The sequence below is a fragment of the Poecilia mexicana genome, unplaced genomic scaffold (assembly GCF_051168715.1).
Source record: "Poecilia mexicana isolate PSO_F unplaced genomic scaffold, ASM5116871v1 scaffold_20, whole genome shotgun sequence".
NCBI lineage: Eukaryota > Metazoa > Chordata > Actinopteri > Cyprinodontiformes > Poeciliidae > Poecilia > Poecilia mexicana.
Genome location: NW_028263389.1, coordinates 9,510,824 through 9,536,801, shown reverse-complemented (window position 1 = coordinate 9,536,801; position 25,978 = coordinate 9,510,824). Strand labels below are relative to the sequence as shown.

The window sequence follows — 25,978 nt, the reverse complement described above, 5'->3', positions numbered from 1 at the left end:
ATGGCAAATGGGTAAAAACTGTTTCTCAGTCTGTTGGCTCTGGTCTCTGCAGATCTGAAGCATTTGCCCGAAGGCAGGCGTTCGACTGGTATGTGCAAAGTCAAGCTACTCCACCCCACTGAGTCACAGTTGCCCACTTAGTTTTGCATTCATTTCCAGAAGAAGATAACCCTTGGCTAAGGACCGCCAGTCTGTTGCGTCTTCGGCGTGACTCATCCGGTGTGTGCTGGCGGTGAAAACTGGTGGGCATCAAATGATTCATCGCACTCCCAGTGTGTTCTCGCTCGAAATCCCACAGCCGACTGGTCGCCCAGACTGTCTGCCATCACTACATTTCACCCTCGAGCTGCCAGGCTGGCTAACCCTTTCATAAATCAGCCTTTACGGTGCAGTCACAAGCTTTCTCGGTGACTCAGAGGTGTAATAGTGGCAGCCCCCTCCCGTCCCACGTCGGTCCTTTCAGAAAGAACACGTGTGACAATAACTATTCAAAACAGAAAAGCAATAAAATATAAAAAAATATTGGTAATTACACTTATAACAGCGTTATCGATGCTATGTAGGGTCTGTGACTGCCCAGGTTTTTTTAATAAATTCAAAAAATTGGAATATTATTGAAAATGTTACTTTTTCAGTAACTTAGTTCACTAAGTAAAATACATGCAGACTAATATGTTAAAAGCTTTATTTTCCTTTCTCTCACCCACCAAAAGCATAATTATGATTATTTTCTGTTTATAGCTAATAAAAAAACTCAATAATTAAGATTTGAATATTACATCAGACAAAAAAAAAAAGACAAAACATTCAATTACAAAAAAATGTTGCTCAATGTTCCAAAAAGCTAAATTTGCCTTTCTTCCAAACAAAACTATCACTGCAGAAATGTGTGGGGGAGGGGAAACTGCATTATTCTATGCTTCAAGCAGCTGAAAACCTTCTGGTACCTTTGTCTTTAGAATCTCATTTAAATATCTGTGGGAAAAGTTTGGTGGGAATTATTTTATCAGGCATTGGACTGACAGAAGAACTAATACTCAAGATCCACTTTCAAAAGTTATGAGAAAGTCCGGTTCACCGGATATGAGATGGAAATAATTGAGGTTTGATTAGGGACTTGTGCACAGAAGTGCGGTCTGCATGTTTTTGTGAAGCTGAGCAGCAGAATGGACATTTGTTTTATTTCTTTCAGCAGTAAATCTGTTTTGGTTTGGGCTCATCATTAGCGCGGCAGCGTCTGAAAAAGCCAAACAAGAGCAGAAGGAGCTGCGAGATTAAACGCAAAGTTGGCAGAGATTCATGCAATCCAGTACAGCAGTGCTGGAGAAAAAGAGAGCCCTTTTCTCCGAGCTTTTTCCTAAACCCTCTCTGTTATGGATCTATTATTTCTTATGTAATGACGCGCTCTGTGCCAGGGTCTGTCGGGCTGTCATTGAAGCACCCAGTGGCCTTTTTCTTCCAATAATGGAAGAAAAGGGCTTGAAAAACTGATGCAGTGTCAAGTCTGAAAACCCGAGCATTCACCCAACAGTCAGACACAATGGCTTTCAAAGCTTTGTTGGGTGTAAGAAAGATGTCAGTGAGTCCTTTTGAAAAAGCAATTTTTGTACTTTGCAAACAGACCACCAGCCTTTTCAGTCCAATATGGAACCGCCCTCATAATTTAACCCACTTACTTTGGAACAAACAAGCACTTTATTAATTTTTCAAGGGGATTAAATAATTACTCTCAAAGCACTCCACTTGCATAACTGTCATGTTTTGTGGCTTAATCCTGGGCTGCTAAAATAAAGTTAGCTCTTTTTGACCCAGTACTGTGTCCTTCGTCTCATCTGCAGGGTTTTTAGGACGCAGTCACTTGAATGGTATTACAACAACGTGAAGAACCGCTTCAAGAGGTTCGGCAGCGCCAAGGTTCTGAAAACTCTGTACAGGAAGCACATCATCGAGAGAGGAGCGTTCTCTGATCTCCCAGGTAACTTCAGCGTCTGTCTTTCCTTTGACTGGCCGTGTGTGTGTTTATGTGTGTGTGAACCACATCAAGTCGCCGGCCTGCTGCCACATTAGACATGGGTGGATGAAAGGGATCTGTCTGGTTTGGCCAGAGACGTGTCAGACTTCATCAAGCCAAAGTTGTCGGGTCTTAGTTGGATCCACGGATAGGCTTATTATTCTGCTTTGGTAAATGATCACTCATTTTTCTTTTACCAACACATTTTGCCCTGTCTTTCTCTGAAGGCTTGGCTTCTTTCTGTCTGACAGGCTACAGTAGCGTTTTTCCTCACAGACTCAGATCTCTAACATCAGCTTTACGCCACTTGGAAAAACTTTGTTCTTCAATTTCTTGAGACTGGGTTGTGATGCATTTTGAGATATTTTAGCCTACTTCCTGTTGCCATCCTGGTTCTGTTTCAGAGATCTCTTGACTCTACAGGTTTGGAAGTATTAAACCTGAATGTGACTAAACTCAACCAAACAAGGTAGTTCATATTTTAACAAGCTGGTCATTTCTTCATTTATGTTTTTCACACAGGATCTGGTAGGTGAAGACATTTTTATTCCTTTAGTAAAGGAAGCTATTGTTTTAAAAATGGCAGTTTGGATTATTGCTCGCTACCGGACATGAAAATGGTTTTATCCCGAAACATTTTGGTGCGACAAACATTTTGTCTTCCTTTTTTGGAAAATATCTGCTGCAATTCCTTTGCGTTTGAGTTGAGAAACGTGGGAAAACTGTCGATGAGCTTCTTCCTTGTAGCCGTTCTCCTTGTTAATCTGCTGTGACCAGTTGGCATCCTGCTCAGGGCGGCGGCGGCCAAGTGGGCTTCTGTTTTTAACCGGCTCACGTTGAACTCCTTTCTGACCCACTTGCATCTCGATCAGGCTGCGTCTGCGGCCCGACAAAGAGGCATTATTTCATATCCTGATTCATGGGATTACGGGGATGAAGAGCGGACAGACGGGATGATTCGGGTCGGGAATAAGGCACCAGTGGATGAGCTTGAGATGAAGGGATGTTTGGGAATCTGTTGAATCTACAACATAAATGGTGTAAATCACCAGGTATCGTTAGGCTCACTGCGGAAAGGATGCATTTTTGAAATTTGCAAAATAGAAATTTGAATCATTTAGCTGTCTAAATTATTTAATTCTATTGGGTTTACGCCAATATTTCATCCATTAAGCACAACTGTTAGGAAGTCAAATATCAATGTGAGTTGCTACGTCTGTCATTTTTATTATTGTAAAAATCATTTTGATCTTTTCCGCTGTAGGGTGGTCTAAACTTTTGAAGCTCTTCTCTGCTAAACTGTAGACTCGGACCAAATGAGCTCCTCTTGTATACTTCCATTTTGGTTTACCTCTCCACTTCTGTTCATCCCTCCTCTCTATTCCTCCATCATCAGGGGTAGATCACGTTTCATTTCTAACACCAGCCAAATGGACTTTACTGCCTCCCCGTTTCCCTGTATGATTTAAGCATGTAGGACTTTGACATGTTTGCATGCGAGTGTCCGGTAAGCCACTTGGATCTTCTTATAAGAGCGTCTTCAACTCTTGTAGGAGAGGCTGATATGTTTACTTTTTCCTTCTGTCCCCCTTACAGAGTTCAATGTGAGAACAGACGTTGGTGTTGTACAGCTGGGAAAGGAAACTGCGGTTTTTATTTCCTTTTAACGTCAGATGCCATCTAAAACCTCCTTTTCGGTGAATAATGGCGCATCTTAAGAGTTACATTGAATGTTTGAGAAGGATAGATTTTCAGTGCTCTGCAAAAGTATCAGTACTCCTTGAATTTTCCACCTCTGGCTACATTATAACTGCAAACATCATTACTTTTTGGGGGGATTTTTACAGACCGACATGCCATAGCACAGCAGTGATTTTTTTATTTAGTCCCCTTAACTGAATTAATCTTGTGCTGCTAATATAGATGGAAGTATTTTGAAGTATATTTGTACTACTTTCACTCATCTAGAGACAGACATTCACATCCATTCTTATTTGCCAAATATCTGAAGTTCACCCAGACAGCATCTGTGATCGTCATCTGCCGAATTATGCCGCAGATTGTAAATCCGCACTTTAACCCGTCTATTCTAACATATGAATACTGTATTCTTCAATACAGCGTTATTAATGTCTTTCAAATTTCCCTTCATTTTTTTCTCTCTGAAGTCTTTGAACTACAGATATTTATTTTTTTTTTTTATCAGAAGATTCTTGCTCTTTGGAAGCAAAATATAAAGGATGACTGATGACTCCAAGACTTTTGCACATGACTTTGCCATGTTATTGCTTTTAAATAAAGGTGTCTGGCCTAATTTCTCTGTTAATTAAAACTGATGAGTGAAGCTGACTCAGCCCTGAACAGGAAGTCACTGCAATGCTAGATCTAAATGACGGAAATATAATTTTAGGGTGGTTAAAATGGCACATTTTATAAAACAGGTTGCTTTCACTGAAAGTCCCTACATTAAAAATGGCAAACTCAGTGGATCTAAGGACATTGCTAAAGCAGTTAAATTACCTATAAGTGATAAAAAAAACACACACACACACACACAGATTCCCTTATCATTTTTTGAGCTGCTATGTGTTATTATCCTTCACTCTGGTGCTATATTTACCATAAATACCATATTGTGATAAAATAGTGCACAGTCTGTAGTGATCATGGAACCTGTTAGCTTTTTGCCTTTTTTTTTTTTTTAAATCTCTCTCTTTTTTTTCCCACCTCGTTTTTACACTCCTGTAAGAAACTATTTGAACATTTTTATGACGGGTAAATCATGTTTATTTCTTGTTCGGGGATTAGTGATGTCCTAGTTTTGCTCCCCTGCCTTTTCTGTTTGCCGTTGCCTCCCTCAAAACATCCGTGGGAAGCTTTGCACCTAAAGATAAATGGAGAAATACTGAAGCCTAGTGCCACCTTCTCACATGTGATTTTCTCTAGCGGAAAACCAAATAAAGGAAGGAAACTGCAGGATACGGTCGCAGGCATTGAAGCATCAGAGCGCATACAGATCTAATCGTATGATCTCTGCAAAAATCAAAGAAAGAGATGTATTTGTGTGTCTACGTGTTCATGTGCAGTCTGTTGACTGATGCATGCAATGATAAGGAAAATGATATCAAGTTAGCATTTGCACGAATCTAATTATCTTCAGGGCATTTTTTATGGGTTTAAGCCAGGCTGCCTTCTGAGAATGCCACGGGACAGGTTTCGTATCGAGTCCTTTTTTGTTTTGGCACTTAAGTTTCAGGGGATACCAAGTTTTCTAGCTTAATGCAAAAACGTGGCTTTGTACGGTTGAACTAAAGTGAAAATTACTCTTAAAAGAAATTAAGATTCACACATAATCTTAGCCTAGGGCTTCCCGTGTCATTAAGTGACTCCAAAATCCTGTGTTTAATGGAAATCCAAAGTGTGTCTCTAAAGAGTGACCTTGGTTTTCGTTTCGGTGTTGTTCTGCGAGACCGGCAGCAGAATTTAACAGCAAACACACGCTGCAGAGGCAGGTTCACTTTCAGCAGATCTATAATCAGCCTTTTTAGTGCACTTTGGAAAATGAACCTGCTGAACTGTGGCTGTGGTCTTTCAGACACTTGGCGGGCTTTCGGCCGCGCCGGAGCCGTTTGTCATGTTGGTGCCGTTTGAGCCGAAGGCTCGCGGACCCGGAGCTCCAGCTGGAAGGAGCGGAGGGCAAATGTTAAACAGGAGCCGCTACCGCCGGTAAAAGGCAAACGTCTGAGCTCCGGGGTCGGATCCAAATGCTTTTATGCAGATTTATTCTTCTGTTTATGCATTCATATATGACCTAATTTTTGAAGTGATTTATGCAGGATTGTTTTTTTTTTGTTTTTTTCCCCTTCTATTACCGGCTGAACATTTCCAATCCCTCTAAGCTGTGTCTTTTATTTTATTTTTATTTTTATTTTTTTCTTGCTGCACCGTTCTCCTCTGCGTTCCTGCATTAGGGAAGATTAGTCCAATCAAAGACAGATTACTTGGGTTGCTTTCTGAAAAACTGTGAAAATTAATTACAGAGGACCCTTTGCTCCCTCGTTTTGTGTTTCATCTCCGTGATTTTCAATCTCCAAAAGCTTTTGTCATGGCTCGTTAATTTCTGCAAATACCCCACCCCCAATAAAAAAAATCAGACACGAGTCAAAGCTCAGCCTGACAGTCATTAATATTTGGTTATATATGTTCCGCAGCAGGAAACAGCGACTGAGCTCTTGTTTGTGGTTTAATTTATGTTTATTACAGATTTAAATGTCAGCTCCATCACGTTACTGTAAACTCCCAACTTGAACCCAAATTAAAGAGACAATAGACCATATGTGTGTTTGTTCCTCTCCTCCACCAGCCTGAATGATATAAACAGTCATCCTGTCAGCTCAGCCATTGTTCTGAGGACTTTGTTTACGGGGCTCGTGTGTGCTGCCAGATGCTGCGCTGTAATTGAAAGCAAACCGTCTGGTCTGTCTGTCCTCCTCCTCCTCCTGCTGCCGCTGCTGCTGGCACTTCAGGAATGTTGTTAGCGGCTTGTTTATTTATACGTCCTCATTTCGCTTCATTTTTATTTAGAGGATCTCTGCTATTTTGTTGTTTTTTTTAACTATGCGACTGTGTCCTGTTGTATTTTATTAGGATTTTAAATGAAAGGTCAACGGAAGAATGTAATAACTCTGAAGTCGAAGAAAAGCATTACTGGTGTTTTAAAGCGATTTCTAGGAATAAAGACCCCAAAAAGAAAGAGCGACAGTCAGTTTAACGAACTTCTTAAGCGCTCCATTCCCGTTCTGAAACATGGTGGTGGCAGCATCATTCTGTGGGGATGCTTTTGGTTAGCCAGTGACGGGGAAACTACTCAGGATAAATGTGACAATGGGAGGAGCTAAAATAGGGCAATACTGAATAAAAAGCCTTTGGGGAAAGACTTGAGACTGGAACAGAAATTCACCTTAATGAGACACATCTCGAGCTACGGTTGAATTGTTTGTATCAAAGCACCATTGCATCGAAACCACTACTGCCATCTGTTGGCAAAAGTAAATATCAGCTGATATTTGTGTGTAAAGTAGGTGAGGTTTTCAAAAATCCTACGCAAAATGACACAAAACAGAACTTATTTAATGCTAATAATCAAATAAGTGGTTCTAAAAAGTTTGAACTAAGTCAAGCCAAGACCACATCCGCAAAGCACTTTACAGGTATTTATTTGTAAAAAATAAAAGGCATTCATTATGCACTTTTTTGTATCATCCCTGCAAATAAACTACACCAAAATCAGTTTCATTTGGCCAGTCTGTGCTCAGAAACAAGGAATTTGGTTCCACTTTGCCAAAAAAAAAGAAAAGATAATGCTTTTGTATGTGTGTGTATAAATATACAATGAATGTATACTTGTATTGTTTTAACAGAAGAGGATGATAAGGTTGAATTAGTGTAAATATGTGTTGATCTGCACACTGTGCAGGTTCAAGGGCTGAAACCGCTTTTTGCCAGGCACCTCAGTTACTTCCTAAAAAACTTTCAGAACTTGCGAAATGTCTATGTTCTGCCGACAGGGATTCTGAATTCATGAATTGCATGTGGTGCTATGAGAAGAGGGGGGAAAAAACACAGCGGATTGAAGTGCGGTGCTGCATTGGCGGTACATTCGTTGCCGCAGATTCGTCGGAATGCTGAAAGTTATTCTTGTCGAGATACTCGTGTCTTTGCTTCATCTCACTGTTGCATTTGGACAAGTAACGAGAAAAACAACCAAATTATTGCAATTAATATTCTTTCACAGTCACCCCTCGATGCGCTGCAACCTTAAAAACCGAATTTACCTCCGACATGTGCGGTTTTGTTGTTCTGCCGCTTCAGAATGCAGATTTTAGAGCTGATGTTTTTGTGCGGTTAGGAAGAGCAGCCTCTCTGGTTTACCTCAGCCAACTGTCTAGGATTCTCTGCAGAAGAACTCTGTGTTCTCGCCCATGCTGCGTGGGTTTCCTCCCACACTCTGTTTCAATCAATCAACCCTAAAAAAGGCAATAATCTCTCTTAAGTAGTATAATCAGCATCTAAGGAGGGCAGGATTATTGGAGATGAAAGATTGCGATTGGCACATTTTGTTGTCATAATTCCTTTAACGCTTAAGTTCTCTACACACTTATTGAAATCTTCGTCTTAACGACTTACAGTAAATCTGAACTGTCCTCAAGAAGACCGGCTATATATTCTGTAATATGGTGGATCGCTATCACTCTGCATCAACTGATGTAATACTGTTTTATATTCCAGCAGCTATACTGTATCGTAGCTGTTGTTACATTATTCATAGAACTTATGGGTGAAAAGCATTCACTTACAGAATAACCGAATCCATTTGGTCTTATTAAAGCACCTAATTATGCATTTATTTATTAATTAGGCAGCAGAATCGTTTTAAAACAACACATAAAGTAGTTTGGGTACATTGTATTTTTTTTTATTGTGTGCCTCTACTGTTGAAGGTTTATAAATCCTCCTTTTGCCAATAGAACAATCCAATCTTAAATGATATAGATCTTTGATTATTTCTGTTTGAACAATCGATCAACCAAAGTCAGCACAACAGCTTCTCTTCAGGATTTGTGTTGAGGTGGTCATGGAGTTAGTTTGATCATGTCTATGTGTTAGGATTTTATTTTTTCCGAAGACTCGGTGAGAAATGCATCCAGACAAAAACTTAACAAAAGGAAAATCTGCTTTGCTGTCCTTTTTAACTACATAATGTAATTTTTTTTTTTAGTGGTTCATCAAAGTTACAAAGCATCCAGATCTCCACTTATTGTCAGGTAGTTGAAGTACTCCCATATTTTTAAAATAAAAAAGTAAAAAAACCCTTTATAATCTTGGTTTTAATCAGACTCTCTTTTACTAAGAAACAGATACACCAAATAGCTGCAGCTGATCTCCTTCTTAAAAGTGAAATCATAAAAATCACGCCTCAACTAAAAATAATGATACACAGCAATAAACCATCAATGTCGTCAATGATACTGAGGAAATCGCAGCTGCCCTATTTCATGAAACACGATGCACCTTCCTGAAAATCCTCTTCACAACACATTAACTCAACAACAGTGTCTTCAGTCAGAGGCTTCGTCAGAAGTGCTTTAACACAGACCGCTGCAAGAGATCTTGGCAGCTTATCAATAATGGCTACTGGTAGTATTAAACTGAACTGAATTGAATTTCTTCCCTTAAAACCAACACATGCTTCGCAGCTCAGCGTGTGTTCTCTTCTATTTCCTATTTCAAAGCATGGCTAGGAGAAAAGGCTTTCTTTGATAAATCATATATTCCATCACATGTTCTATTTATATCCCAGGGCAAAAGAAAATCATGGATATGCCGCACTAAAGCTAACGTAAAAGTGTACATTTGAGAATTTTTATAGGGTTTGGGTGGAAATAAAATCAAAATTTCAACTCTCCTCCTCAGTCTTTCAAATGCATAGATATATACAACAGTATTTGTAAAGGAAATGGATACAGTGCTCCTGTTTGCTAAAGGTTTAGCATATGCTTTGCATTCAATAACACGACGCCGCGGGCTCCTTCCGTATGACTGGCAAGTTTATTCAGCGTGTGCAAGCAGCGTTCGTTGTTTACCTACTAGTCAGTGAGTGAATCTTTGGAGCCCCCCCCCACCCCCTCCCCAACACCGTTTTCTCTGACAGCAGTACTTTTGTGTCTACATCGTCCTCCGCTGCTGCAGGTAATTCCACCGATCTGTTGTCGTCTTCAGAAACCATAATCCAGCTCTAACCAAGCAGAACCTGTGCAATACTGTCCATTCAACTGACGGGGGCGGGGGAAAGGTCAGAGGAGAGCGTGATGTTCTCTGGGGCTTCCTGCACTGGGCTGTGTGCAGGTTGGGGGAAGGGGGAGAGGATCTCCTCTAGGGAGTCAGATGTGCAGAGAAACATCAAACATTGTGTTTTCTTGTTGTGTCGCTGCATGTCGATGTGACAGGTGAAATTGCCGGTTTTTGCACTCCCGCTTTGAAAAATCTCGCAGCACTTTGACAAACAGCAGTTCTTGTTGAAACGATAAAGCGCACCTCGCAGACGGAGCTGCTGCTCCTGCTGAATGAAAAGTAGAGGAGGGGGGGGGATGCTACTTTCTATTCTGATGCATTTCAGGTTTTACTCTCTAAACGGTTTTTATTAAGTGTTTTTTTTTTCTGCCCTTTGTGAGAAGGCTCATGTTTAAAGCTTAAGGGACTTGTCAAACTTTGAGTGTGAGAGCGATGAGTTTGTGTGCTGCTGTCTTGGCGGTTTGACAGCTATGGCAGGGCTACGTGAGCCTGGCCTGTGCTGCTTAACATCAGGTTCGCACCGAACCACCAGGCACGTTCATCTGTGTCTGTCTCTGCCGCCTGGCCATCAGGCTGAGCAACGGGACCGAATTAACTACAGAATACGGGCATCTGGCTAAGGAGGGCAGAGGAAAATGACGACATGTTGGAATAAGTGTGTGAACAAACACGGATCCAAGTTTCTTTAATGTTTAGTCTGTTCTATGAGTTTCCATCGAACTTGTGTCAAGAAATGAAAATGAACCCAGAGGTGGATTTAGTGATGGACCTCTCTCTGCTTTGCCATGGTGGTTTGGCAATCAGCAGCTACGTTTTTTTTTTTTTTTCTGCAAGTTTCTAGTCTTTAAAAGCTGCATGTCCAAGTACAACCACTTCACTTTTACTGCTGGTTTAATGAGAAGCCCCCCAGGAGGCCTATCATACTGCAGCTAATGGGCCTCTGAGGGAATGTGAGCTTCTAAAAAGGGAAATCTTTTAACCAATAACCTTATCAGAGTGGTTCCTGTCCTTTAAATTAGACCAATTAACATATAATGTGACTGAATTCACCTTTATACCACATTTGCATTGCAGTAAATGTAGGTTTTCCTTGAGAATTGAGCAACATAAAGATAGCAGGACTGGAACAAAAAAATAAGGCTTCAGAATATTTTTGGCATATGTGTGTGATTGCTTTGAACCGGAAATTAAACGATGAGATGAGCTGTCATTTTGTTTAGTGAATATCACACTGAAACAGAACTTAACGGCCGATGAGACAACAGAACCGGGTTGGAAATCCAGTTGACAAAAAAGGTTTCATGACACGGCGCTCCAGCCGTAACCTACTTTTCACGTGGCTGCAGCTGCGCCTTAAAGCAGCGCGATTTTTGCAGGATGTTGGAGTTTCGGTGTAAGGAGAGACGCTTTCATGGTTTCCCTCCCCTCCGTGTTTCAGAAAGCAGCGTTCACGACGGAAGCAACGACAACGATGGCAGCGTCTGTGGCAGCGACTCCGTCTTTTACAGGCAGAGTGAAGGTGAGAGATGCGTTGACGAGCGGTCGGCATTTGCGGCGCCGCAGACGGGAAGTAATTGCCGTCAAAATAATCTTTGCCGTTTCAGAGCCTTTATCTTTCGCGGTTTTTGTTGATATTCAGCACCACCTTCGACGTTTGACCCCTTCTCTGTTGTTCTAAACACATTCACACGCAAACACTTAAGCAGAAATCCACCCAAATATATATTTAGAAGCAGAAGATGGAGTTGATATATCTTTTTTTGTGAATTCTCAATGCACCCAAGATAACGTCTCCAAGCCCCTACAAAAACAACCTACAACTGTTGATTTTTTTTTTTTTTCTGTTCTTGTCCGGTCTTTTTCCTGTTTGTTAATAAATCACAAAAAATCTAAACTGAACTTGAGTAAGAAAATAAATATGTATTTTTGCCCCGCAAATGGCAAGTTAGATAACTTTCAGAGGCTTTAACCCCGACTTATGTGAATATCTGAGCCATGTTTGTTGTTGTGGTAACAGGACACAGTATGGCCGAGACGCTCACAGTCGCCCTGCGTGTTGCTGAGGAAGCTATAGAGGAGGCCATCGCTAAGGCGGAGGAGTTCCGGGACAGTTTGGTAGGATGCCGTTTCACCTTTTTTTTATGTTCTTCTCCTAATTTAAATATTTAGATGACCAACTTTCCCAGCCATGTCCTACTTCTCTCTGTCTGACCTCTGCATAACTGAGTCTCTCTGAATGAAACATGTGTGTGTGCAGGAGAAGCAGAATGAGGCTCGATATCTGCGGGACCACAAAGAAGAGCTCATAGAGGAACTCGCAACAACAATTGTGCAGAAGGTGAGCGGCGAGAGGCTGCTTTGTCTTTTTACGACATTTTTATTGCTCCGCATCATCAGCAATCAGTAATGGAAAACATCATTATTAAAATGAGAATGAATAAATAATGAACTCATCTTGGATCAGTTTGCATCGACGACGCATTCGAGCATGAAACATCGAGTAGTGAAGTAGGTTAATTGTAGTAAGATTATTCTAGTGTCCTACTTTGATAAGGAGGCTAAAGACTATTGAACATATTGCATTAGTATGATAGGATATGTTTATTTTTCAGAGGATTCCATCTCCCTCTTTTTTTCTCTTTCTTTCTTTCTTTCTTTCTTTCTTTCTTTCTTTCTTTCTTTCTTTCTTTCTTTCTTTCTTTCTTTCTTTCTTTCTTTCTTTCTTTCTTTCTTTCTTTCTTTCTTTCTTTCTTTCTTTCTTTCTTTCTTTCATCCCTGTCGTCCCTGTCAGATCATTCAGAGGAGGAAGCGATCAGAGATGCAGACAGAGTATGACTTTGTCTGGCCACAACCTCAATCTCTAGTCCAGACCAGTGAGCTGCCATCTCCTTCTCAACCTCACACTTCATCACAGGACCCTCTGAAGAACCCCTACCCTCTGTGGGTGAGTCCCACCATTTCATCCCAAAATGTCTGGATGGTGGGTGTAAACCGTATCTGTGTGCAGAGACAGTTAGTTTTTGTTTTTGTCCCCTAACCTACAACCTGCATATTTGCAGTCTTGTTTGATAGCCCGGCTTATTTTTCTGCCTGTCCTATTGTGAACTTGTCGTTCTCTCCTTGTTCATGGAAAATTGAAAAACAAAGTGTGTGGACATGGTGCTTTGTGGAAAAATAATCAAATCTTCAGGTTTAAGAGGTAAAGGTCAGTGCGAGCTATCCAGACCACACACCTTAACAACCGTAAACCTGCCAGGCACGCACCCGCTTAGCTTGTTATTAACGAAGCACTTGAGGTTATTCCAAAAAAACACAGAACTTTCTCCATGTGATCATTTATCATTTATTTTGAGGATCCAGCACAATTGTTTTCTAATGGAAAGCTGCATTCTGCTGCAATTAAAAGACAAAGATAAAAAAAAAAGAATTAATGTAAACAGAGTATTGCTTTAAAAGTAAAATGAACCCTAAAATTAACATTAATTTAGTAGAAATACTGGTCACTCTGTGGAGGTTTTACCTAGAATTCCCTCTAATATTACAGTTTTCTGCCCAGTACTTGTTTTTCTCTCTACTGTAGATTTTCCCCCCTCAGGAAGTTAAAGTAAAGGAAACATATTCTTCTCTAAATGTCGTTTGAACATATTTCGGAAGCGGTTTCGGCTGATCTAATTAAAAAATAAATAAATAAAAAATTGGACCTAAGACAATCCAAGCAAGCCGTTTCAGTTTGCAATCCTTCCAGGTAATGTTTCAGTCTGGAGCGAAACGACACGCTGCATTCACGAATTTGTAGCAAAAACCAACCAGCAGCAGATCGGCCTCCCACCGGATCCTGCCACCAGCCAGCAGGGACTCGCACCGATTTGTCATTGTCGTGTGTGTGAGCGGAGCATCAAAGCTGCGCCCCCCCTCCGGGCCTCTCAGTTTCCCGCTGTTTCACTCACGGCAGATCAAAGTCCTGCAAAATACGCGCGGATCCTCCTAAACTTCTCAGCCTGCCTGTTTATTAGCTTTCTGCAAACACACTCACCGAGACGCAGCGGATGCAAATGGACTCTCGGAGCCGCCTCACTGCTTGGCAGCACTACAGATTAAGATCATATCCCACTTGTTATAAGGCTTTTATCTTAAGAGCGTTTATCCTTTCTGGCTTTCCCTGAAGCTAAACACAGAAAGATATTGTTAACTACTTTAAATAACGTCTTAATGAACTCTAAAATTATGAGCCCGCTTTGAAGATTTCATGTAAAATTAGAAGTTGTGCTCTGAAAATAAACAACCCCTTTAATTAATTTGTGTCCAGAGGGAGGTTTTGTTATTGGGAATCAGTGCATAGTATTTTATTTGCTTGTTTTGGAGCGCCACCTGCTGTTGGGACTATTAAATCACGACTACCATTGTTTTTTTCTTTCTTTTTTTTTTTTTTTTTTTTTTTTTTTTGCCCTGGACAAAATAAGGTGAAAACTAACTAAAGAAGTGTTCGATCGTCTTGCAGCGGTCCCGGTCAGCGTTCTCCCTCACAAGTGACGACTCCCCAGAGAAAGGTCCAGAGGAGGAGGAGGAGGCGGCTGCTGCTGCCGCTGCCTCTGGTGGAGGCGCTCTGCAGGAGTACGCTTCTCTAAAGAGGGAGGGCAAGGCTGCATCGCTACCTGGCTGGAAAAGCATGGATCGCTTGGACAACTCAAGTAAAAGATCCCAGTCTCGTTCACCTTATCGCTTGTCTTGATGCAGAGACTTAGAGAAGCGTTTATACCCCTTTAACTCTTTCAGTATTTGTCACAAAGTGTTTAGTGTACCACAGAATGATTTAACCCAAGGATCTAAATCCAGTGGCTCTTTGAACTTTTCACAACTTTTTATAACTCTGGCTTAAAAAGACAAAGAATCAACTAATGTTTTAAATTTGAGTTTCATAAAAAAAACTGGTTGTACCAATTTTTTATTTTTTTCATGTGATAAATGGTTTCTTAGCAACAGAATGACACACAAAAAAATGAGTGAAATTGTTTTAGGTTTACTTTTGCTATCATTAAGTTGGAAACTTTTTTTTAATGTTCCAAAACGTTCAATATCCCACTTAAGAAAATGTATCCATTCTCTTTCTTGAAAATGTTTTATGCTTTTATTTATTTTAAAACATAAAATCAGTTGGAAAATAGAGTTCTTTCAAAATGATAACAGATTTTCTGAAGTCGATATTTCTCAAAAATTATAAGTTGTCTTTTTTTAAAGAACATTTTCTGCTCTGAACAAGTCTTGTTTAGTTGGACAGACGGCAAATCTGGATTGTGCTTGCAGAAAAATGTCGTTCTACACAGTATTGACTCAGGGAGGCTAAATTCAAATCTATGCCACACTTTTCAGATTTTTTTATTTCCAAAAAATGTTGAAAGTCTTGTAAGTTTTTTCTCTTTTCTTCTTCTTTTTCCTCAAACATCCTGATGGCTGTGCTTCCAGGCGCATCCTCGGTGCTGCAGAGCCCGGACGGAAACTGGATCGCTCTGCACAGCTCGCAGCTCTCCCGGCCCAGCCTGCTCACCAAGAGGAAGAGCCTGGTGTTCAGCGTCCTGGAGAAGGAGTCCAGGGTGGTCTCTGCGTACGACGAGATGGGCTCCGACTCGGAGGAGGAAGACGAGGACGACGACGGCGGGTGGGGCGCGGCGCTCCAACAGTTTCGCCGCAAACTGTCCGATGAGACTTACTACACGGACTCGCAGCACGACCCCGAGTGGACTTACACCCAGCACCCCGCTGTTACCTCGCCGTCCTCTGGCCTGTACACCAACACGGAGACCCTCAACTCGGACTCCGAGGCTTCGTCGGTTCTGTCTGCGTGTCCTCGCAAACCCACTCACAACTTGTTGAGGAGGAAGGGACCGGCGGACTCTCAGCTGCATCCTTGCCAGCAGCCGCTGTACCATCCGCCCCTCCAGCAGAGCTTATCCCAACACTCAGCCCACACAGAGGCGCTGGATGTGAACTTTAACCCCAAGGTGATGCTTCCTTCACATATTTCATAGAGGCAAAAACTAATGGCAGGTTGGAGAAAAAACAATTTACCAATCTAGATCCATTCTATAGTAATTTGGCCTCTGGGTGAACTTGAGAAATAAACATTTGCACAAAACTGTTGGGATCCATCTTTTAATTACTGAAATAACATGAAGCTGACCAATGAAAATCAGACATTTCACCACTCCTGCTGTTTGTTTAGCAGGTGACGGGAGACAGCAGCGACGCGGACGACAAGCAGTGTGTCCGAAGATCACGGAGACGCAGGAAAAGCAGAAAGGAGTCGTCAACGGACCAGAACAAACCCGGAGGTCCAAACCATGCACAGTCCATCTACCCCTTAGCACAGGTAACTCTTCTAATGGTTGCTTATTTGTATCTCTTCATCTCTGCTGTGTCACCAACGATTTGGCTCATGTCTGCTACCAAACAGGTGTGTGTGTTTTTTTTTTTTTTAATGCTGCTGCGTATTGATGATTTTAACTCCTGTGATTTGTGTGTTTCAGGAGAACAGTGGTTTTCTACTCAACGCCCTGCTGAAGAGAGGTTTAAGCGAGGAGCAGCCGGTGCCTGACGGTACGCTAGCAGCACCAGCTGCACCAGACGCCCTCAAACTAGATGCCCTGACAGCAGGAGAGCTAGAGCCCTCAAACACGGTGGCTTCATATTCTCCACCGCCCAACTCTGCTCAGCTTGACTCCGTGTCCCCGGGGCCAGAGATCGTCTCCAGGAGCCCGGGGCCTGGATCTGGTTCTGGAGATTCTCTGGAAGTGGAAATACGATCTAAGCTCAGTCGGCTGGTCAGCCGAGGGAACAGCAAAGACGGCGTCTCATCCGACGAGGAGGACAAGCAGACGGAGAAAGAAAGCGAGAAGCAGAAAGAGAAATTGAGACCAAGAGAAACGGAGAGGCAAAGGCAGCGTGCAAGTGTCAAGAGAGAGAAAGAAAGCGGAGCGACGGAACAGGTGAACGGGCAGCAGATGAAACGGGCTGCCGGATTAGTGAAGAGCGCCTCGGCGCGAGAGGAAACGGGAGCTCAGGAGAGGAGGTTAGAGAAAAGAGCGGAGAGTTTCGTAGAGAGAGTAGCTGAGAAGGAGCAGAAAAGAGGAGAGGTGAACAGAGTAAGTAAGAAACAGCGCAAGAGAGACGGAGAGAAGGAGGCGGCGCAAAAAGGTGGAGCCAGGAGGAGCGGATCCAGTGCAAGTTCCCCTGCTGTTTCTCCTTCTTCCCAGGAGGGGGGGCTGTCGAACAACCAGGTGAGACAAGAGATTAGAAACACGTTCGTTCTCAGTCGTTCTCTGTCTCTGGCTTGTGTGCCTGTTCTGTCTTGCTTGTCTTCCATCATGGCATCCTTCAAAGTTGTATTTACACTGCTTTTGTCCTCCTTTGCGCTCACTGCTTCGGTGTGTTTCGTCTGCCTGGTTTTATTTGCCTTGTGTGTCTCTATGCGTGCGCGCGTGTGTGTGTTTGTATCAGGTGGGACAGAATGACTTGGAACAACAACAGAGGCTTCAGTTGCTCTCTTCCGTCTTGCAGCAGGTGAGATCATTGTGTGGCCGGAGAGCAAAGCGAGTCCTCCCGTCTTTGCAGGCTCTCAAATATCTGCTTCACTCTCGATGTAATCCGGCGTGGCGTAAAACTATTAAAGCGCATGAGTTGGCAACCTCTCTCTGTGGAAAAATATTTTTAATAATGAAAGCCTCCAAAGGTCAGAATGAATCACAGCCGGTGGTCCGGTAATTTTTCATCTGTGAAGCGCACGCCAAAGAAGTCTGCCTCCGTTCTCCTCTGCGCACGCTGCACTGCGAAAGTATTCATACCTGTTAAACAACCACAAACATCAGTTTATCTAATTGGGATTGTATCTCATGGAACCACAGAAAGCAGTGTGTGATTGCATAGCAGAATGGAAGGAGTATCTGGTGTTCAACATGTTGTAGAAATAAAAATGAGTTAGGTCTGCACAGTGGAGCAGATGGTCTGACTGCTGCCAGAAGGTTGTGGGTTCAAATCCCCGCTGGAGTCTTTCTGCATGGAGTTTGCATGTCCTCTCCAGGTACTTTGACTGTTTCTTTAATTGGCCTCTTTTTAAATTTTCCTTCCCCTTTCTAATTATCTGTTACATTTTGTTTGTGTAGCACATAAAACAACAATAGTTGTAAGACTGATTTTAATAGCTGTAATGTGAGAAAAACTGGAGAAGAATCAGGGGTTGGTTACGTTTCTAAGCCTCTGTATGTTTGACTTTCCATTTAGAAAGAAAGACAACAGACAACTCATCTCAGATGTTTTTGAAAAAAAAAAATCAGATATGCACACATTAAATTAGTACAAATGGGGACGAATATCACACATCAAAACACAAGACAGTAAAATAAAATGCTTATGAAATAATTTTAATTAAAAGTCCTTACTGCAGTGTCTTAGCTTAATAGTTGTTTTCCAGTCAAATCAGCACAAAGTCAGGTAGAAACACACACTCACACACTCACACACCCCTCTGAAAAGTGAGAGTTATGGTTGGTCATTAGGGACATCATGAATGCTTCTCTGAGTCACCCCTGCTTCCGAGAAGGTTAATGGAAAATGTAGTCGTAACATCTACTTCTGTCGGTTTTCTTATCCCCCTTTTGGGAATTCATTGGGGGAGAAAAAGATTTTCTTTTTTTTCTTTTTTTTTTTGGTCTTTTCTGTCCATTTTCAGCTTTTGCATCAAACGTGCGCTCTTTTCAAAGACAGCCGCGCAGAGTTCGGCTTTTATTAAATGAATCAACGTGAAGTAGTGACTCTTCCATATTGCGTAGCCGCCCGGGTGATATAATTATCCGCTATATTCCTCATCTGCGTCATCGTCAGCATGTACGTGCACAAATAAGACGCTGGCTTTTGTTTTACAGAAAACATGAATAAAGATTCGTATCGGGGTAACATAAGCCTCGGTGCGTCTTTTCACCTGGTCTCCCTTTGAAAATAAATATTTTATTTCAAGGGACTTCTTGGTAAAATAACGGTTAATTAAGACGGATGATGGCTCGCTACTTCTGCAGGTGTTCAATTCTTGCCTGCGTGTAGCTGAGCAGAATTTCCTTAGACATTAGGAGCGGATCATTGGACGAAGCTACGTGCGATGCCGCAGGTCCGTGTTCCCGTTAGAAATTTAACAAGACGGCGGGAAAAAGAGGCTCAGAGTGAAAGAACAAACATAAACAGCCACACATACGTTAGATTGTTTGATGCCGGCTCCTTCCAGTGGACGAGGACGTCTTCACACGCAGCTCTATTGAGCGGCTCAGATCGATACATACCTCATGGCCGAGATCACTGAAGTGGGATGAAAGAAAAGATGCCACCTCCTTTGTTTTGTTCCCATCCATGTGGCTGCTTCTTCTAACATTACCTCAAAACACCTTTCAGAGAGTCACACTTGCTTAAAATAGGATCAATAAGCCTGAGTTGGGTGGTCTGATCAAAGTGCCACCCAACGATTTATTCATTATTGATCAAAACACGTCTCCCTTTATGTCTGCAGTGTTTTGTCTCTTCAGGGGGAATACATCAGCCGCTGTTTTTGCTTTTACATCTTTGCTATTCAGTTATACACACACACACACACACACACACACACACACACACACACACACACACACACACACACACACACACACACACACACTCCTTCACATGCACTGGAACCTGTGGCGAAGATGTGAAGAAAATTATTTAACTAATCTAAAAAAATAACTCATTTTTGCAAAATTATTTGGGGCTCAATTATTGGTACCTTTAAGAAATTTTTGTAAAATAAACAGAACTGGAACCGTTTTATGTAGAACCTTTAATTAGTAATCCAGTACTTCCTGTTTCCCATGCGTATAGAGAGCCATTTATTTTTTTCTTTATTTAATTTTGACTGAAATGGCTCTCCGTAAGCCAGAGTACCCACGCACATATGGAGAGAACATCAAACTCCACACAGACCGGGGTTTGAACACACAGCTTTCTTGCTGACCAGTTTCCCACAAAATAAATGTGATAAATTAGTAATCAAATTAGCTAATTCCTGCAAATTCATCTGTTTGTTAACCAACATGTGCTGTTCATTCTGATGCTGTTTTGATATTTAAGACACCACCCAGCTCTCTAAATTTGTCTGTCTGCTTTTGGGCATATTTCTCCTAATTTGTGTCATATCTCATGTCCCTGTTTTGCGCTCCTGCTGCTTCTGTGATTAATTTCAAGCTCTAACAAGGTTGATGTGTGTCCGTTCAGTGTGTTTTTGTACAACCTCAGAGTTCTGAGGTTAGGATTTCTGAAAACAAAACAAAACAAAAAAAATGTCTTTTTCTCTCCTTAATTGGATTTAAATGCTTTACCCAATGAGCCCAATAAAAATGCACCCTAATGTCTTTACATCTACTTTTACAATCGTATGCTAAACTCCTTTTTATGCTAGAAAAATTTTGTTTTTAACTTTTTTTCTGTTTTGTTTTGTTTTTTGTTTTGTTTTGTTTTTTGCACAAAAAAATTTATTACTTGCATTTTTGCACCCTTGATTACTGGCGCTAATAAATAGGCACATGTGCTTCTTTGTTTTCCGATCAAAGCAAAAGTATTCAGCGGCCTCACTGTGCAGCATCACCACGGAAGTGCTGAAGGTTTTGAACGCCACAGAGGATCTGATCGGAGAGGCTGGTGGTGAGAGCTACACCCCGCCCGAGTCCATGAGTGCCTCTCCCATATCCAGCAGCTCCGAGACACGCAGGCTGGACCAGCGGCTTACCAAGATGGAGGAGAATGTAGGCTACGTAACCGTATCAGACTGAACAAAGGTTGTTGACGGACACTGACGGTTTAGCTCTTCTTGACTGTGCAGGTGTACCTGGCTGCTGGAGCTGTGTATGGCCTGGAGGGGGCGCTAGGAGAACTGGAGCAATGTGCCCGCAGTATTAGCAGTGGGACCACAGACACTGATCTGGCCTTCCTGGAGGACCAGGTAGCCACTGCAGCAGCTCAGGTCCAGCAGTCTGAACTACAGGTACTTAGTAGGATTATTTCTTTGGGGGAAAATAAAAAATATGCGGTGCTTGTTCATAAGTCCAAGGTCTTCTTGTGGATGACTTGTCTTTGTTTTGAAGATATCAAACATCGAGGCCAGAATTTCAGCTCTGAAAACAGCTGGGTTAAATGTGACTGTCTGCAATCGCTTCTCAAAGATAAAGCCAAAGTCCAAGGTATTCTGCCCTTCAGACTCTCTTATTTTTTTTTCATATTCTGAAGATTTTTGCTGATAAAAAGTAGCGTACCTTAACATGACGTCCATCAAAATCCAGTTTTGCTTGTTTTGGAGTTTGTAAACTACATAACTGTGTCTATTCCAGCCTGAAACACTGGACTCGTCGCGCCATCAGAGAAGGAAACTCCCAGCACCTCCATTAAAAGGTATTAATCCAGCTGTTTCCGTTTCGTCTGCAGAAAACTAGATGTGCACAGAGAAAACCAGAGATAGAATTTTTTTTTTGAGATATTTGAGAAAATCTTTCTATATATATTTAGAAAAATGTATATTATGAGCTGATATTCTGCATATTCACCAGTAAGGAAGAGTAACTAAATCACCTCAGCGTAGAACAAGTAGTACATCTTTATCTGCAGATATAACATGAGTCTAAAAGAGACACACAGGAACAGGAGGATTGTTTTTTTCACCTCCAAAGAAAAAGCTGCTCCTGAATAGATGCAAAAGTGAATACATTTGCTAAAAACAGACTAAGAAACTGAAAAGCACCATTAGACGTAAAGTACCCAAATGGAAACACACACCCAGTACAGGTTGATAAGGCTGTTTTATCGAGCTACAAGAAGTCATCTCCCTTTCATGTTTGTAAATGGATTTTTTTTCCTAATTGGAGCTTTCTTTATATTCTTTTTTAGTCTTCACTCTTCTCCCTACAAAAGCTTTGAGTCAGACTAGCTTTATCAGCGCGGTTTGAAAAACGAGTGATAGATCACGTCATTCGTTCCCTCTGGCTGTCGCCCTTGAGGATGTCCAAGGCCAGTCCTCTAGGGCTGGTATCTAGCTTTTTTCTTAATTTAACACATCTGAATTGAACGTCTTGCGACCAGGCCTTTGCCAAATATGAAGAGATAATTTAATAGTTTGAGCAGGTCGGCATTTAGGTAGGAAAACGATGGATCTGTCCGGGCTCTGCTGTCTCAGACCAGGGTTCTTGGCCATTTGCTGCATGTCTTCTGCTTTTTAACTGTACAAAAAAGGCCTAAAAAAATAGGTTTTAATTTTCTTGCATAACAGAGTGTTTTGTTTTCATGGCATTTCAGAAAAGTTGGAGTCAGAGCAGCAGGTTAAAGCTCTTCGGCCATAGAGACAAGCAGCAGCACAAGTCCCTCAGGGCCACTTTACAGAGCCTCAGGGACAGGGGCCCTTCACATCTAGTGCCTTGACCCAGCATCTGCCTCCAGCTCTCGGCCAAGCAGGGACTGACACCCACCCTGCGTTCTCCACCCTCAGCTAACCTCAACAGCTGCACCTCACAGGAAAACATTAAAGGCTGTTTCTCTTTTTCACCATTAACCTTCAGTATTTCTTTCCTCAATGCACACATGTAAAAGCTGACTTAGCATTTGGTGTATCTGCCTTAAAATCTGCAAACAATCCTCATGCTACATACAACTCACAGAATATATATAAATATATATTCATCTGTACAGACAAAGAAGAATGCATTGCCGTTCTCTATCTGTTTGCAGCAGTGTTGTTACTAAGTGTAAGATGAAGCTGTGGAAAGATTGTGTGAGACTCTCTGTGATTCAGTATCATGGAAAGACCAGACAGTTTTTATGCTGCCTTGTGTTTTTAGTTCCCAAGTAAACTGGTAAAAACAAAACAGGTATTTATCCACCCTCCAACTCTCATTCATTTGTTTTCTTTTTTACTTTTTTTCTTTTTTCATTTTACACACTTATATCAGACGGCGGTTACACTTAAACCTTTGGGTATTTTAACAATTTAAAATCAGATCATTGCACTCACAGTACCTGAAAACAGTGTTTAAGATATGCAAAGTATCTGGGCCAAAACGTGGAAGAACTTTTCCTACCACTGCAACGTGCAGGAGCTAAAACAAATGCAAAGCACATTTGTGATATTGTTCAATCTACTGTTGATGTACAGATGAGAACGAAATATTCATATAATTGCAGTATAGTTTAGATGCCAGTGTTCTAATTTAGGAGGAAGCTAATTGATATCCAGCATCCAGTCAAGCCAATGATCCTTCAACAGCCAGTTATGTCGTGCTCCGTTCCTTCTATAAAGTGTGAACACAGATCTGGGGTTCATATCGCACCCCAGGTCGAATTTTTTTCATGTGTCAAATTGGAAGATCAGTGGGATTTGTCGTATTGTCGTAGGCTATCTGCACTAATCTTTATTTTATGTGTTCAAACACTAAAGCAACGTGTTTCCAAACAGAAGTTTACAGTATGTTGTTGGTTTAATGAGAGAGAATCTGACAAAAAGCTCATGAACAGTTTATAGCCAAGCATCTACTTTCACTATTTTATATGCGTGGCAGCCATATTGGATATTGAGCTCAGGGCGATTTGGTGATCTTCAATTCTCCAAAACAAAATTTTCCCTTCTTAGGGTGTTGTTATTGTATTTTTTTTAAATTGTAACTCAAAAAAAAAAAAAAAAAATCAAATTTCTTAGTACAACACAGCATAGAGGAAGGGGGAACCAGCTAGCTTAAGTTCAATATTAAATGGCTTGTGCTAAGTACAACAAAGTAAAAGTAAGGTGAAATAAATAACTTATTCTACCATAATTAAATTCCAATGTGTCTTTCTTGAAGATCACATGTATATGTAAACAATTTATACTAAACTTGGTGAAGGCCGAGGAGGCTCTAACAGCCAGTTAGCTTTGCTATGCATGGGGAAAAGTGGAAGAGCCAACCTAAAGAGATGATGCAGATGAGATAGATAATATAAGTCCAGTATGTCTGACTTTAAGATCACTTTGAGTCTAGATATAGTGCATGCTAATTATACTGAAACAAATGGGCAGTCAGCAACTTAAGCAAATGAATCATCATCAGTTAGCTTAACTATGCACACAGGAAGTGGGAAACAACTAGCCTAAATCTGATGACGATGAAATAAAGATCTTATTCTACTATAGTTGGAGCCCAGTATGTATTAAATCAGGGTGAATTTGGATCCACATAGAAAGTGTTATGTATACAATCATGTCAGTAGGTATAACAGCCAGTGACTCTCCATCTGTTGGCTTAGCTAAACATTAGCACTGATGAAGTAGGACACAAACTAGTTTAGTTAGCAAGGCTATTTCTGTTGATGAAATAGACTAAATGTATGCGTAACACATGATAATCTGCTGACACAAAGTCAGCAACTAAAGTTAGAAATTTATTTCAAATAAATAATTGGCACATTTTAGCTAAGTTCTTGTTGGGTGGCCAAAAGTTGAAAAAGTGACTAGGCTTGGAAAAAAACAAGCAACTGCGAATGATATCAAGGTTTCCTTTTAGAAATGTTAAGCTAATATGAATCTTTGGTTTCTTGTTTTGTAAAATGGCAACAATTTACAACTGGCCTACAATATATTCCTTAAATTAGAGGTGGAGCACTGAACCTTTTCAATGAATCCCAAACCAAAAAGAATTTTCTGTATGATCTAAAACCAAGATGAACACGGAACCACTGAAATAATAATAATAATAATTATTATTATTATTATTATTATTATTATTATTATTATTAATTAAACAACCTTAGTTTAACCAGGTTTGTCCCACTGAGCTCAAAAGATCTCTTTTAAAAAGACAGACAGTTGAAAAATTGAGGTCTGACATTCAGTGAAAAAAAAAAAGAAAAAGTTCTCTGTAGAATTTATTTTACATTCTTTGTTTTCAACTTTGTGGCCTTTCTTTTTAAATAAAACGTTTGTTTTTGTTGTATCCTTTTCCGGGTCATAGCTGAACATTTGTGTTGTAATCATAAAAATCTTGTTGAGATTTTTACACAACAACATTTAATGGGCTATATTATAAATGTCATGAAAACACGATTTTGTTACAAACAGTTTATTTTTGTACTTCCAGAACATTTTTATGCAATATCGCAGAAACAAGGACTATTACAAATTAAAGGCTTTATCCTGTCCTCTAAGGACCCCTAATTAGCTCTACCAGACTTGTGGTGATTCAAACTGCTTTCAGTGTAAGCCTTCATTTATCAGCAGTGGTGACATGAGTGTTACAAAAACAGGTTGCTACAAAAGGCATGTTTTTGAAGTGGCCAGTGTGATTCACACTGTACTTGTATACTCCTTAGACACTATATTTGAGGAGACTGCCTTTCATTCTGGGTAACTTTTCTTTACTCGGTGACGACTTACATGAATCAGAATCTGATTTAGCCATGCACTTGGTTGTTTTTTTTTGTTGTTTCTTTTTTGCTTTGGCAAAATGTAAAAACAGGGTTGGATGTCCTGATGGACCACATAAAAGATGCGATGATGCTCTGTGTGAAAGCTCTTCCCTCTTCTATTAGTGACCTTTTCATCGCAGCCTTTCACATCTTTCAGTTTGCACACACTGATTCTGTACTTTTGTCGGTCTTGTTCTCCAAAAAGGTGTTGTAGTATAAAAAGCATGTTTCTGGTTTTATGGGATCGGTGTAAAGTTTTTCATGAAAAGCACATCTGCAAGGGTCCAATCATCGGTGTCCTGTATTTTTCTAATGTAAAGAACAATAATATCTCATCAAAAATGTTTGTTAATGTATGTATATGTGTTAAAAAGAGATGGATATGATATAGTGCAACATGTTTATTGCCCGGTCGGTTCTTTCAGTGTTGTGTGCAAGAGACTGTAAAAATTGCTATAACTTGTGAGGCTGGATTCATGCGGGAAGTAAAAATTATAGCTGTGAGATGCCAGCAATCTCGTCTCGTACTGGGATTCTTGAAAATGAAAGTGAACGGCATGGAAACAGAAGCTGCTTTTGTTCCTGTTTCAATCCAGTCTGAGCAACACTGTGCACAGCTCCAAAGTCGGG

General features: G+C 41.0%; 2 protein-coding genes across 5 annotated transcripts; both read left to right on the top strand.

Moving 5' to 3' along the window:
- Positions 1–15,885, top strand: LOC148153368 (rab effector MyRIP-like). The gene is made up of 9 exons (XM_088001640.1): positions 1–11; positions 53–88; positions 1,839–1,975; positions 11,301–11,381; positions 11,880–11,977; positions 12,120–12,200; positions 12,654–12,806; positions 14,361–14,550; positions 15,323–15,885. The coding sequence occupies exons 1-9, from the start codon at positions 1–3 to the stop codon at positions 15,883–15,885; spliced, it is 1,350 nt and encodes a 449-aa protein (XP_087857766.1).
- Positions 15,355–22,781, top strand: LOC106919739 (rab effector MyRIP-like). Of its 4 annotated transcripts, none has more exons than XR_015761586.1 (6): positions 15,355–17,416; positions 20,482–20,673; positions 20,751–20,912; positions 21,013–21,108; positions 21,256–21,316; positions 22,214–22,781. XR_015761586.1 is itself a non-coding variant. In XM_088001324.1 (6 exons), the coding sequence occupies exons 2-6, from the start codon at positions 20,599–20,601 to the stop codon at positions 22,255–22,257; spliced, it is 438 nt and encodes a 145-aa protein (XP_087857450.1). In that variant the 5' UTR covers positions 17,186–17,416; positions 20,482–20,598; the 3' UTR covers positions 22,258–22,781. The 4 variants fall into 4 exon arrangements, 2 of the variants coding, with proteins under 2 accessions (XP_087857450.1, XP_014845777.2); XM_088001324.1 differs by having other exon boundaries at positions 17,186–17,416; XR_015761585.1 differs by having other exon boundaries at positions 20,482–20,912.
- The last annotated feature ends 3,197 nt before the right edge of the window (positions 22,782–25,978 follow it).